At 46.0% G+C, this 13,814-nt stretch overlaps 1 protein-coding gene across 1 annotated transcript in view; it reads left to right on the forward strand.

The window, feature by feature from the left end:
* Positions 1–1,340: 1,340 nt before the first annotated feature.
* Positions 1,341–13,814, forward strand: part of SPTBN4 (spectrin beta, non-erythrocytic 4) — a 73,992-nt gene continuing 61,518 nt past the window's right edge. Inside the window, 1 exon segment of the mRNA XM_032591494.1 lies at positions 1,341–1,522. Coding sequence (XP_032447385.1) covers positions 1,351–1,522 — 172 coding nt within the window. The 5' untranslated portion in view covers positions 1,341–1,350.

Here is a 13,814-nt window from a genome sequence, read left to right on the forward strand (position 1 = left end):
AGTTTTTCTGGTCTCAGTGGGGCTGATTCACGTGTTGGGATGTGGGGGGGAGCGGTGCTGACTATTGGCTGCTTTAGCCGGCCTTGGCTTTAGTGACAGGGGCCTTAGGCCCAGCCTACCCTGAGAGTGTTTTTCTCACAGTCACAAGCACAAACAAAAACATGCAAAGTCCTTTGAGTTTTAGGTTTAGAATTCAACAGCCCTTCCACTTAATTCTGTTGGTCAAAGCTAGTCATGTGCCCAAACCGGAAGTCAAGGTTGTGAGGGGACGCTCTTCCACTTTTCCCTCCCTACATGGAACTCTCCAGAGTTCTATGGCAAAGGATGTGGTTATAAGGATGAAGAATTGGGGCCATTTAATGCAAATGTAGTACCTGTGTTTGAACTCTGGCTACCCACTAGCTTTGCGACCTTGGACCTTAGTTTCCTCCTCTATAATGTCTTTTTTTTTTAATCCTTTAAAGTTTGGGGCACCTGGGTGGCTCAATCTGTTAAGCATCCGACTTTGGCTCAGGTCATGATCTCCTAGTTGGTGAGTTCAAGCCCCGCATCAGGGTCTGTGCTGACAGCTCACAGCCTGGAGCCTGCTTTAGATTCTGTGTCTCCTTCTCTCTCTGCCCCTCCCCTGCTTACACTCTGTCTGTCTCTCTCTCTCTCAAAAATAAATAAACATTATATTTTTTTAAAGTTTATTTATATTTTGAGGGACAGAGAGAGAATCCCAAGCAGGCTCTGCACTGACAGTTCGATGTGGGGCTCGGACTCATGAACTGTGAGATCATGACCTGAGCCAAAGTCAAGAGTTGGACACTTAACCGAATGAGCCACCCAGGTGCCCCAATGTCTTTTTTTTTTTAATGTTTACTTATTTATTTTGGAGAGAGAGTGTGCATACAAGCAGGGGAGGGGCAGAGAGAGAGGAAGAGAAAGAGAATCCCAAGCAGGCTCTGTGCTGACAGCACAGAGCCCGATGTGGGTCTTCTACAAACTGTGAGATCATGACCTGAGCCGAAGTCCAACACTTAACCGACTGAACCCCTCAAGAGCCCCTTCACTGCATTTTAGAGTTCTACTGATAAGTGTCATCCTTCTAACAATAATATAGGGACAATTTGCCCAGCCCGCGCCCTGCTCCAGGTGCTGAGCTGGGTGCTTTATCACACCCCTATGAAGTGGTCACAGTGAATATTATTGTCAGTAGTTATTAGGTCCACTTTAAAGACAGGGAAACTGAGGGCGAGGGAGTGGACAGGACTCACAGACAGAGGCTGTTAGAAGGGGGACCTCTGAGCTCCGGACCTGTGTCTAGCCTAACCTGCCTCTGCTCCTCCCCAGGCCTCACCTTCCCCGATGGCACAGGTACCAGGGGAAGTGGACAACATGGAGGGCCTGCCGGCCCCTAACAACAACAATCCTGCAGCCCGCTGGGAGAGTCCGGATCGGGGCTGGGAACGCGAGCAGCCGGCAGCCGCCACGGCAGCCGCCTCCCTCTTTGAGTGCTCCAGGATCAAGGCCTTGGCAGGTACCTGGAAGAGGGCTGGGGTGGGAGGAGGGAAGGAGGAACGGGAGGAGGTTGTTGGGGTGGTATCTGTGTACCTCAGAGCTTGAGAACCTTGATGGCCTGGAGGATGGGAAGAGAGTTACAGACCCTTTTCACTTGAATCTGTAGACCAACACTGTCCAATGGAACTTTCCACAGTGATGGGAAAATGTTCTTTATCTGTGATGTCCAACGTACTAACCACTAACCAGTAGTACTTTTGGCTGTAAGCACTTGAAATGTGGCCAGTGCTTCGTGAGGGACCAAATTTTTCATTGTATTCAGTTTTAATTAATTTACATTTAAGTAGCCATATGTGGCTTGTGGATACTGTATGGGGCAGTGCTGCCTTACAACCTTGAAAATGTATAGTCTCAGAAATGTGGGATTTTGGGGGCGCTGGGTGGCTCAGTTTGGTTGAGCTTCGGACTTCAGCTCAGGTCAAGATCTCACAGTTTGTGAGTTCAAGCCCCGCGTCGGGCTCTGTGCTGACAGCTCGGAGCCTGGAGTCTGCTTCGGATTCTGTGTCTCCGTCTCTCTCTGCCCCCCTTCTCATGCTCTCCCTCTCTCTATAAAAATAAACTTAAAAATTTTTTTAAATAAAAAAAGAAATGTGGGATTTTATAAGCGTACTTCTTTAGAATCTCAAGATGCTGAAATATTGGATTTTTGGACCTTGGAATGTCATACTCCAAGATTCTTTGAAGTTGCGGCCTCTAGAAATGAGACTCTTAGAACACAGAACTTTATAATCATAGACCTTAGAAATTTTTATCATTGACCTCCTTGGATCTTAGACCCTTAGAAACTTAAACTCTAATACACATAGATCCTTAGAGCTTTATAATCCTAAACCTTTAGAATTTCAGAATAGAAATGTGGATCCCGAGAATTTTGAGATAGAATGACTACATTTCCAGTTTTTAGCACTGAAACCCTCTGAAACCCTGGGGCCAACCAGGATGGTCGGTCACCCTACGTTGATGTTTTTGTTTTTGTTTTTTGTAAATTTTTAATGTCTATTTATTTTTGAGAGAGAGGGAGAGACAGAACATGAGTGGAGGAAGGGAAGAGAGAGAGGGAGACAGAATCCGAAGTAGGGCCCAAGCTCTGAGCTGTCAGCACAGAGGCCGACGTGGGGCTTGAACTCACAAACCTTGAGATCATGACCTGAACCATATAGTGATAGAATCTTAGAACCTAAGACCTTTGGAATTGTAGACCCTTGAGCCTTAGGACTTCATATTCAGAGAGGGCTTTAGAACCTCAGAAGTTATTTAATCATCAGCACTAAAACTAGGAGCAAGGGCTCCTGGGTAGCTCAGTCGGTTGAGTGTCTCACTCTTGATCCTCAGCTTAGGTCTCTATCTCAGGGTTGTGAGTTCGGGGGAGGCAGGGGAGCTGCATTGGGCCCCACACTGGGCATGGCACCTACTTCAAAAAACAAACAAACAAACAAACAAACAAACAGTGGTGCCTGGGTGGTTCAGTCTGTTGAGCATTTGACTCTCGATTTCAGCTCAGGTCATGATCTTGCCCTTCAGAGCACAGAGCCTGCTTGGGATTCTCTCTCCCTCTCTCTCTGCCCCTCCCCCGCTCATTCGCACATGACTGTGTGTACTCTCTCTAGCTCTCTCTCTCAAAATAAACCTAAACAAATAAACAAAGAAAAAAAGCTATGAGCAAAGACCCTGAGAACCTTCAGAGACATGTAACTTCATAACCATGAGCCCTAAGTCTTTAAAACATTAGACCCTTAGTACCTTTGACCCTTGGGACCTTCTTATCTCAGAAACGCGGAATGTTGTAAACATAAACTAAGACTGTAGTAATCATGAAATCTTAAAACCCTAAGGTCAGAATCCGTTCCCTCAGAATCTCAGAATTTTAGTAACTCAACATATCCATCATGGGATCTTTGATACTAAGATTGTTGAAACTTTATAATTATAAGATGTTGAAGAGTGGTGTCAAACCTAAGGGCCTCCCAGAAGGAGGTGACATAAATGAGAGAGTAGGCTGGGGGCCATGGTCAACTGGGGAACAATACCCTGGTCACCAGCTCCAGCCATGGGAACTGTGGGCCCAAATTTGCTAGCTCTGATTTTTTTTTAAATGTTATTTGTTTATTTATTTATTTATTTATTTTAAAAATTTTTAATGTTTATTTATTTTTGAGAGAGAGAGAGAGAGTGACAGAGCGTGAGCGGGGGAGGGGCAGAGAGAGAGGGAGACACAGAATCCAAAGCAGGTTCCAGGCTCTGACCTGTCAGCGCAGAGCCTGACGCAGGGCTTGAACCCATGAACTGTGAGATCATTCCCTGAGCCGAAGTCGGACGCTCAACCGACTGAACCACCCAGGCGCCCCTAAATGTTATTTATTTTTGATTGAGAGAGAGACACACACAGCGTGAGCAGGGCAGGGGCAGAGAGAGAGGGAGACACAGAATCTGAAGCAGGCTTAAGGTTCTGAGCTGTCAGAACAGAGCCCGACGCGGGGCTTGAACTCATGGATTGCAAGATCATGACCTAAGCCGAAGTCGGACATTCAACTGACTGAGACACCCAGGTGCCCCTAGCTCTGATGTTTTTGTACAGTTTCCCAATTAAAAAAAAATCTATAGTGCCACAAAAGTGTGAATGAGAATTAACTAATGGATGGCCAGCTTCCTCTGATTTAGAAACTAGAATGGGGTCGCCTGGGTGGCTCAGTCCGTTGAGCATCTGACTTTGGCTCAGGTCATGATCTCACAGTTCATGAGTTTGAGCCCCGAATCAGGCTCTGCACTGGCACTGACAGTGAGGAGACTGCTTGGGATTCTCTCTCTCTCTCTCTCTCTCTCTCTCTCTCTCTCGCTCTCCTCTCTTTCTGCCCCTCCCCCACTCATGCTTTTTTCTCTCTCTCTCAAAATAAATAAATAAACTTAAAAGAAAAAAAAAGAAACTAGAGGGGCGCCTGGGTGGCTCAGTCGGTTAAGCATTCCACTTCAGTTCAGGTCATGATCTCGCAGTTTGTGAGTTCGAGCCTTGTGTCGGGCTCTGTGCTGACAGCTCAGAGCCTGGAGCCTGCTTTGGATTCTGTTTTCCTCTCTCTCTGCCTCTCCCCCGCTTGTGCTCTGTCTTTCTCTGTCTCTCAAAAATGAATACATGTAAAAAAATAAAAAGAAAAAGAAACTAGAATGGTATAAAATATACTCGTGGAAACTTAAAATCATACTTTTAGACTCTTAGAACCTTAAAAACTTGGGATCACATCAACTTAGAATTCTAGATTATTTCATCCACAAAATATCCAGTGCCTCCCCTGTGCCTGACCTATGCTGGACAATCTGAGGGACATGTTGGTAACTGAGCCAGCCCAAAGAGCTCCCAGTCCCCTGGGAGAGTAGTGATGACCCTGAGTGGTCAGGGCCAGGATGGTGAGGCACAGGTAGGGGGCTGGGATGGGAAAGCCCAGGGACTATTGGAGCTCAGATGAGGTGCCTGATTCAGTCCAGAGAGGCAGAGTGCTTCTTGGAGGAGGAGATGCCTAAGCTGAGCCCGGAACGATGAATAAGAGTGAACCCTGGGGTGGAGAGCAGAAGAATATTCCAGGCAGAGGAAACAGCATATGCAACCCTTCCAAAAGTTGGGAGTGGGTAGAATGCGGTGGTGACTAATGCAATGCTAAAGGAAGCAGCTGGAGTCAGATCCTGAGGGGACTTCTAGGCCGCCGTGTAGGTTGTGAGGGCACTGGGGAGCTATGGTAAGATTTTAAGCAGGGGGGATGTGGTAACATGGGGATCAAGGACTCTTCACTGATTCACAGAACGTCAGTGCCGATACCACAAACAGACAAACACCTAGTCCAGAGAAGTGTAGGGATCCCCTGTAAGAAAAAAAAAAACCAATTCTCATACGTGCCCCATGTCTTCTTAAGTTATTACATCTATAATTTTCCTAAATGCAACAAACCCACAACTGTTTTCATCTCTCTTGTTCTATGTATTTATTTATTTTGAGAAGGAGAGAAAAAAGAGCGTGAGTGGGGGAGGGCAGAGAGAGAGCCAGAAAGGGAAGAGCGAGAATCCTAAGCAGGCTCCAAGCTGTCAGCATGGAGCCTGACGTGGGGCTTGAACCCACAAACTGTGAGATCATGACCTGAGCTGAAATCGAGAGTCAGACACTTAATGGACTGAGCCACCCAGGTGCCCTGTTCTGGTAGTTTTTTGTTTGTTGTTTGTTGATTTATTTATTTATTTATTTATTTATTTATTTATTTATTTATTTTGAGAGGGAGACAGAGAACACAAGTGGGGGGGGGGCAGAGAGAGAGAGAATCCCAAGCAGGCTCCACGCTCAGTGCGAGTCCAATGCAAGGCTCGACCCCACGACCCTGGGATCATGACCTGAACCGAAATCAAGAGTTGGTTGCTCAACTGACTGAGCCACCCAGGTACCCCTCCCATTCTGATATATACTTAAAAATTTTTTTAAGTTTATTTATTTATTTTGAGAGAGAGAGCATGCAGAAGGGGCAGAGAGAAAGGGAGAGAGAGGATCCCAAGCAGCCAATGCATTGTGAGTGTGGATCTGGATGTGGGACTTGAACTCATGAACAGTGAAATCATGACCTGGGCCAAAATCAAGAATTGGACTCTTAACCAACTGAGCCACCAGGCACCCTAGTTTTTTGTTTTGTTTTGTTTTGTTTTGTTTTGTTTTGTTTTGTTTTGTTTGGGAGAGAGAGACAGAGTGTGAGCAGGGGAGGGGCAGAGAGAGAGGGAGACACAGAATCCAAAGCAGGCTCCAGGCTCTGAGCTGTCAGCACAGAGCCTGACGCAGGGCTCGAACTCACAAACCGTGAGATCATGACCTGAGCTGAAGTTGGATGCTTAACTGACTAAGCCACCCAGACGCTCCCCATTCTGATAGTTTTAACGCAAATTCTTATCTTTGTGGGTCAATGATTTTAAAATGTGCATTGCTAATTAGTGGGCATGTATATCATACTTTAACTGTTTATTAAAGTATTATATGCACATAAAAATGCAGATAAATCGTGAGTCCCCAGCATTTCCACCAATGAGCAGCGCGTGGTAACCAGTCCCCAGATAAGGAAACGGAATGTAACGGCCCCAGAGAAGCCTGCCCCCCTAAGGCTACCTCTCTCACTACTTCCCTAGAGTAAACACTGGCCTAACTTCTAACAGCGTACATTTGTTTTCCTGCTATTTGAACTTCGTAAAAATAGAGTCCTGAAGGATGTACCCCTTTGTGTCTGGCTTCCTTCAGTCAACACTGTGCTTGTGAGACTCATCCCTGTCTACACGTACTTGTAGGGTGCTCCTTCTTGTTGCTGTATCGTATTCCACAGTGTGAATACGGCGAATTTTTCCCATTCACCTGTTGGTGAGCATTTGGGTTGCTTCTGGTTTAGGGCCAGCACAAGCTAGACTATTACAAACCAGTAATTACTAGTATTTCAAACTATTACAAACTATCACTGCTTTAAGCTTCCTCGTACCTGTTTTTGGTGGGCGTAAGCACTCATTTTTGGTGACTTACACCCACATCGAGCGAAAGAAAGTGTTGGGTCATAGGGTAGGTGTATATCTAACTTTAGTGGAAACTGCCGATTTGTAACATTTTACATTCCCACCAGCAGTGTACGAGGGATTCAGTTACTGTACATCCAGCCCCTAGTGTGGTCAATCTTTTTAATTTTAGCCATTCTGATGGGTGTGCATTCTATTGTGGTTTTAATTCACATTTTCCTGATGACTAATAACAACTAGTGAGGTAGAGCACCTTTTCATCTGCTTATTCACTATTTGGATAGCCTCCTGTGCCATGCCCATTCAAGTCCCTTGCCCGTTTGCATATCAATTTTCCTGCCCTTTTCTGATTGTTTTGTAGGAGTTCTTGCATATTCTGGGTCCAAGTCCTTTGTCAGATGTATGTGTTGTGAATATTTTCTCCCACTGTGTGGCTTGTCTTTTTACTCTTTTAATGTTGCCTCTTGATGAACGGTATTTCTTAATTTAAATGTAGCCTAATTTGATAATTGGTACATATTTCCTATGTGGCTCACATTTGTTGTCTTGTTGAAGAAATCTTGGCCGGGAGGTGACGAGGTGGCTCAGTCGGTTAGGTGTCCGACTTCGGTTCAGGTCATGATCTCCTGGTTGGTGAGTTCAAGCCCAGCATGGGGCTGTGCACTGACCATGCAGAGCCTGCTTGGGATTCTCTCTCTCTCCCTCCCTTGTGCCTTCTGTCTCTGTCAAAATAAATTAATAGACTTAAAAAAAAAAACAACAAACAAAAGAGGAAATGCTCTCTAGGAAAAAAGAATCTTCGCCTACTTCAAGGTCAGGGAGATGTTTTTTGGTATTTTCTTCTAAGAGTCTTATTTATTCCTTTCACATTTAGATTTAGAAGCCAAATGATATTTCTATTTCTGTGTATAGTGGGGGGTCAGGGGTTTTTTTTGTTTGTTTTTTGCCACTTTTGGGTAGCAGGTTGACTCAGCTCCATTTATGGAAAAGACTTTCTTTTCCCTACCGATCTGCAATTTCATTGTCATAAATCTGACAGCCCTATACAACCTCCAACCTGCCTCTGCCCCTTGCCCCCCAAATTGCATTGCATTGAACATCCTCATACATGCTCCTTATAAGCCAGTGTGGAAAAGTTTATGGGACATAAGCACTGCTGTGTTATGGGGGTGTGCTCGAATTTATTTAGACTCAGATTGCTGCCCAGAGGACTGCCCTAGTCTGTAACTCCTACCAGGAGACACGGAAGGTTAGGATGTCCCCACCTTTCCACCACTACTGGTATTTTCCGGCTTCTTAACTTTTCCCAGACCAGTAGCCAAACTGGTGACATACTAAGTCTCTCTATATCCTTTCTCCTTAACCAATAATGGACAAGAGAATAGTGGTTCCTCAGCTCCGTGAAAGTTTCAATGTATTAAAGAGATGAGTAAATTGAAGTCTTATTCTTTTTTAATTTTTTGTATATATTTATTGATGTTAAACATTTATCTTTGAGAGAGAAAGAGCACACGGAGTGCGGGGGGCGGGGGGCAGGAAGAAGGGGCAGAGCGAGGGAGACAGAGGCGCAAGATGACGAACCCTGAGGTGAAGTCGGACGCTTAGCCAACTGAGCCACCCAGGCGCCCCTGAAGTCTTATTCTGAGGAAATGTGTTTTGCTTGCGCTAGTGATTAGCACAGAGGAGAAGAATACCTAAATGGTAACTCCATATGAGCACAATGGCAGAGGTAGGACAGTTGTCACTTGGCTTGGGGTCTTGACAGCCCAGAGGTATGGGTGCCAGCTAGAGTCTCGGCAGGAAGCAGATGGCCCTCAAGGGGGTAAAATTGAGGGGAGCTTAACGAAGGGACTAATTGCAGAGGTGTGGCCAGGGCTACAGGCACTTACAAGGTCAGTGGACACTCAGGGATGGGGGCAGGGAGCAGTGAGGGGGACAGAGGCCTCACACGCCGGGGATTGTAGAAAGAGGAACCAGGCAATGCTGAAAGCTGGTCAGGCAGGGAGGGAATAAATTCCTCAGCCCTTCCTTTCTCCTCTTAGCCCAACCCAACTGGAAGTCTGAGGCCTTTGAGGGCCGGGGGAACCCTTTTGAGACAGTCAGCAGTGACAGTCTCCCTGGGCTCAGAGCACAGGCAGGACAGTAGAGGTGGCCTCAGGGTACACGGAAGACACTACGAGGTAACCGAAACACTCACCAACACAGTAAACATTCAGTGTCATCTTAGGTCGGAAGTGGCACTCTGGGACATATCTGGTTTCACCCCCATTGTAGTTTTTTTCTAAATGTTTATTTATTTACTTCTTGGCGGGGGGAGGGCAGAGAGAGAGAGAGAGAGAGAGAGAGAATCCTAAGCAGGCACCGAGATGTCAGTGTAGAGCCCAGTGCAGAACTTGAACTCACAAACCTCGAGATCATGACCTGAGCCAAAATCAAGAGTCAGAGGCTTAACTGACTGAGCCACCCAGACTTGCCCCTCCAGTGTGTTTTATACAGACATAAATCAGTTGCCAGCATTTAAAAGTAGGGAGATTTGGGGCGCCTGAGTGGCTCAATCGGTTAAGCATCTGACTCTTGATTTCAGCTCAGGGCATGATCTCACGGTTCATGAGTTCAAGCCCCGCATCAGGCTCTGCACTGACAGTACAGGGCTTGCTTTTGATTCTCTCTCTCCCCCTCTCTCTGCTCCTCCCCTCCTCATATTCGTTCTCTCTCAAAATAAATAAATAAACTTAAAAAATTTTTTAAAAATGAAAATAAGGAGATTTTATCTTTAAAAATGCAGGTTCGGGGCTCCTTGTGGAACATCAAATGACATGGCAACAGTGGGCTTTCATTGCTAGGAGGCTCCATGCACAGGTGCTGTGTGGCCACTGCCCCTTTTAAGAGGGCCTAGGTTTCTCCTTTTCAGAGCCTGCCAGACCTCTGCGGGCATTTCAGTTCTGGACCCCCAATCAGGCTAACAGGATTTGTTTTATTTCTATTTTTTAATGTTTATTTATTTTTGAGAGAGACAGAGAATGCAAGCAGGGGAGGGCAGAGAGAGAGAGAGAGAGAGAGAGAGAGAGAGAATTCAAAGCAGGTTCCAGGCTCTGAGATGTTGGCACAGAGCCCAACAGGAGACTTGAACTCACAAACCGCAAGATCATGACCTGAGCCGAGGTCGGACACTTAACCGACTGAGCCACCCAGGCGTCCCCATGCTAACAGGATTTGCAATCACAAAACCCAATATCTCACGGTATTGTGCTTTATGAGGTCACCATCCGGATGGGCCAGGATGTGTTTCTATTAATTTTCTTTTGGTACCAGCAAAATGAGATTACAAAATAAGACAATATTCTCGTGGATCCCTGTCTTCCAAGCACGAGTTCCCAAACACTCAGAGTCCCTCAGAGTCCATTGATCTAGTCCAAACCCTCATTTTGCAAATGGGGGAAATGGAGGCCCAAAGGAGAGAAATGGCCACTCGAAGTCAAACAGCATGTTATCAATGGAGGCAGGACTGAATGCAATTGTCCCCATTCTGGCACCATGCTGGGGATGCACAGAAGTTCCACTTTGGCTTCAGCATTCGCCCAAATCTGCCATTTGGCTCAGGCACCGGCCACTAGAAGGCAAAATAACCAAATATTCGAGTCAGCGTCTATTCCGTGATCCCTTCTTCGTGTGTGATCGATGGTCAGGTGCTCACACGGGTCCCCATCCTATCCACACAGCACAAAACCCACATTTAAACAAACAAGATCTTTCATGTGAATTTACTATTAGTTTCTGCATACTCACTTTCAAATTAGAGGTAAACTTTCAACATCTAGTTTAATGTAAAAAAAAAATATACAGGTCAGTCAGTGGATATTTTCCAGCATTGCATATTTTCTTTAAAAAAATTTTTTTTAATGTTTATTTTTTGAGAGGGAGAGACAGAGTGTGAGCAGGGGAAGGGCAGAGAGAGAGGGAGACACAGAATCCAAAACAGGCTCCGGGTTCCGAGCCGTCAGCACAGAGCCCGACGTGGGGCTCGAACCCACAAACCGTGAGATCATGACATGAGCCGAAGTCAGAAGCTTAACTAACTGAGCCACCCAGGTGCCCCTATTTATTTATTTATTTATTTATTTATTATTTATTTATTTATGTTTTATTCATTTATTTTGAGAGAGAGACAAGGTATGAGTGGGGGAAGGGCTGAGATAGAGGGAGAGAGAGGATCCCAAGCAGGCTTCTCACTGTCAGCGCAGAGCCCGACACGGGGCTCGAACTCACAAACCGTGAGACCATGACCTGAGCTGAAGTCGGAAGCTTAACCGACTGAGCCACCCAGGCGCTCTACAGTGCATATTTTCTACTGCCAGAGTCAAATGCGATATTTAATAATATTACGAAAGGGGCGCCCGGCTGGCTAAGTGGGTGGAGCATGCGACTCTTGATCTTGGGGTCGTGAGTTTGAGCCCCACATTGGGGGCAGAGTTTACTTAATTTAAAAAAATAGTATTACAAAAGGTAAATGTTATGGTAAAAGAAATTGAGAGCTGTCAATGGTTAAAAGGGGAAATAGACCGGCTATACAAATCTTGATTACTGCATGACTAGGGAACTTAGAAGTGCGACAATGAAGTTCTTTAATAATGAAATGCTAACCATACTGTGAAGGCTGAGCTGTTGCAAGAGACAGACCCCACAATGCAGTGACTTAAAGGAGATAGAAGCTCATTTCTCCCTCCTGGATAATCCTGAGATGGGCAGCCTGGTGGGCAGGGAGGCTCTGCTCCAAGCTATCAGCGTGGGTTCCAGGTCCTTCTATCCTGTGCCCTGTGGACCTTGTGCTCAAGCCTGTGGAAGCTGGGAGAAGAGAAGAAAGGCCAGGCAGTAGTTTCCTGTTTTGGTAACACTTTATTTTATTTTTTAATTTATTTTTTAGAGAGCCAGAGAGCGGGGAGGTGGGGAGAGGGGCAGGGGGAGGAGAGAGAGAGAGAGAGAGAGAGAGAGAGAGAGAGAGAGAATCTTAAGCAGGTTGCACGCTCAGTGAGGAGCCCAACACGGGGATCGATCCCATGACCCTAGGGTCACGACCTGGGCTGAAATCAAGAGTTGGTCGCCCAACAGACTGAGCTACCCGGGCACCGCCTGTTTTGATAACACTTTAAATTATGAAATAATAGATTTACACGTTGCAAAGAAACTACAGATGATAAAAAAGACTAACCCAACTGAGACGGGGAAGGGATTTGCATAGATGTTTCTCCAAAGAAGATACACACGTGGGCAATGAACACATGAAAAGATGCTCAACATCATTAGTCATCAGGGAAATGCAAATCAAAAGCACAGTGAGAGACCATTTTATACCACTAGAATGGCCGTGATCAAATGGAAAATAACAAGTGGTGGTGAGGATGTGGGGACACCGGAACCCTCGTACATTGGGGGAATGTAAAATGGCACAGCCACTTGAGAAAACAGTCTGGCAGTTCCTCAAAAGGTTAAATGTAAGGACACCTGGGTGGCTCAGTCGGCTGAACATCTGACTCTTGATTTCGGCTCAGGTCATGCATGATCTCACGGTCTGTGGGTTGAGGCTCACGTTGGGCTCTGCTCTGACAGCTTGGAGCCTGCTTAGGATTCTCTCTCTCCCTCTCTCTCTGCCCTTCTCCTGCTCAGGCTTGCTCACTGTCTCTCTCTCTCTCTCAAAAATAAATAAACTTAAAAAAAGTTTAAATGTAGAGTTACCATAGGACCCAACCATTTCACTCCTGCGTATATACTCAAGATAACTGAAAACATGTGTCCACACAAGGACTTGTATGTACTTGAATGTTCATAGTCGCGTTATTCATAATAGCCACAAAGTGGAAACAACCCCAATGTCCATCCGTTGATGAGTAGAGGAGTAAAATGCAGGAGAGCCACAGAATGGAATATTATTTAGCCATAAAGAAGAAATAAAGTACTGATATATGTGATGGCATGGATGTACCTTGAAAACATGACGCTAAGTGAAAGAAGCCAGACACCCGAAAGGTCATATTGTATGATTCTATTTATATGAGATGTCCAGCATAGGTAAATCCGGAGAGACAGAAAAGAGATTCCTAGTGTCCCAGGGCTGGGAGAAGGGGAAATGGGGAGTGACTGCTAAAGGGCGCAAGGTTTTTCCTTGGAGGGATGAAAATGTTCTGATATCAGATGGTGGTGTGGGTTGCACAACCCTGTGACTATACTAAAAGTCACCGAAGTTACGCTTTGAAAGGGTGAATTTGATAGTAGGTGAATTATAGCTCATTCTAAGCTGTTACTCAAAAAATAAAATGAAATAAAAACGTTGTAGGAGAGAGTTAGCAATGCCTTTGTAAGTAAGTGCAGCAGTAGTTGCCCACATTGTTCTGACACCTCGCCCCCACCCTGCACCCCTCCCCCCTCCCCCCTGCACCCTCCCTTGGATGGCAGGCACGTGGGCACTCTGCTCCCTAGGGATGTGGGAAATGCAGGTTGTAGCTGGCCGTTCGGCTACTGCTTGAGGGTGTCTGTGACTCAGTTCTTTTCCTCAGGGGCATTCATTCTAGCATATTCCTTCCCCTTCACCCCCCACAACCCGTCACACCCAAGTCTTATTATTATGATTATTTTTCATCTGTAACTATCCCTGGTGTGTCCCCTTCTCCCATTCCCAGCTTCTGCCCTGGTGCGGCTGGTCCGCTCTTTCCAGAGTCGCTTCCCAGTCTCCCTGCCCTGGGCTG

This window comes from Lynx canadensis, chromosome E2, assembly GCF_007474595.2.
Source record: "Lynx canadensis isolate LIC74 chromosome E2, mLynCan4.pri.v2, whole genome shotgun sequence".
NCBI lineage: Eukaryota > Metazoa > Chordata > Mammalia > Carnivora > Felidae > Lynx > Lynx canadensis.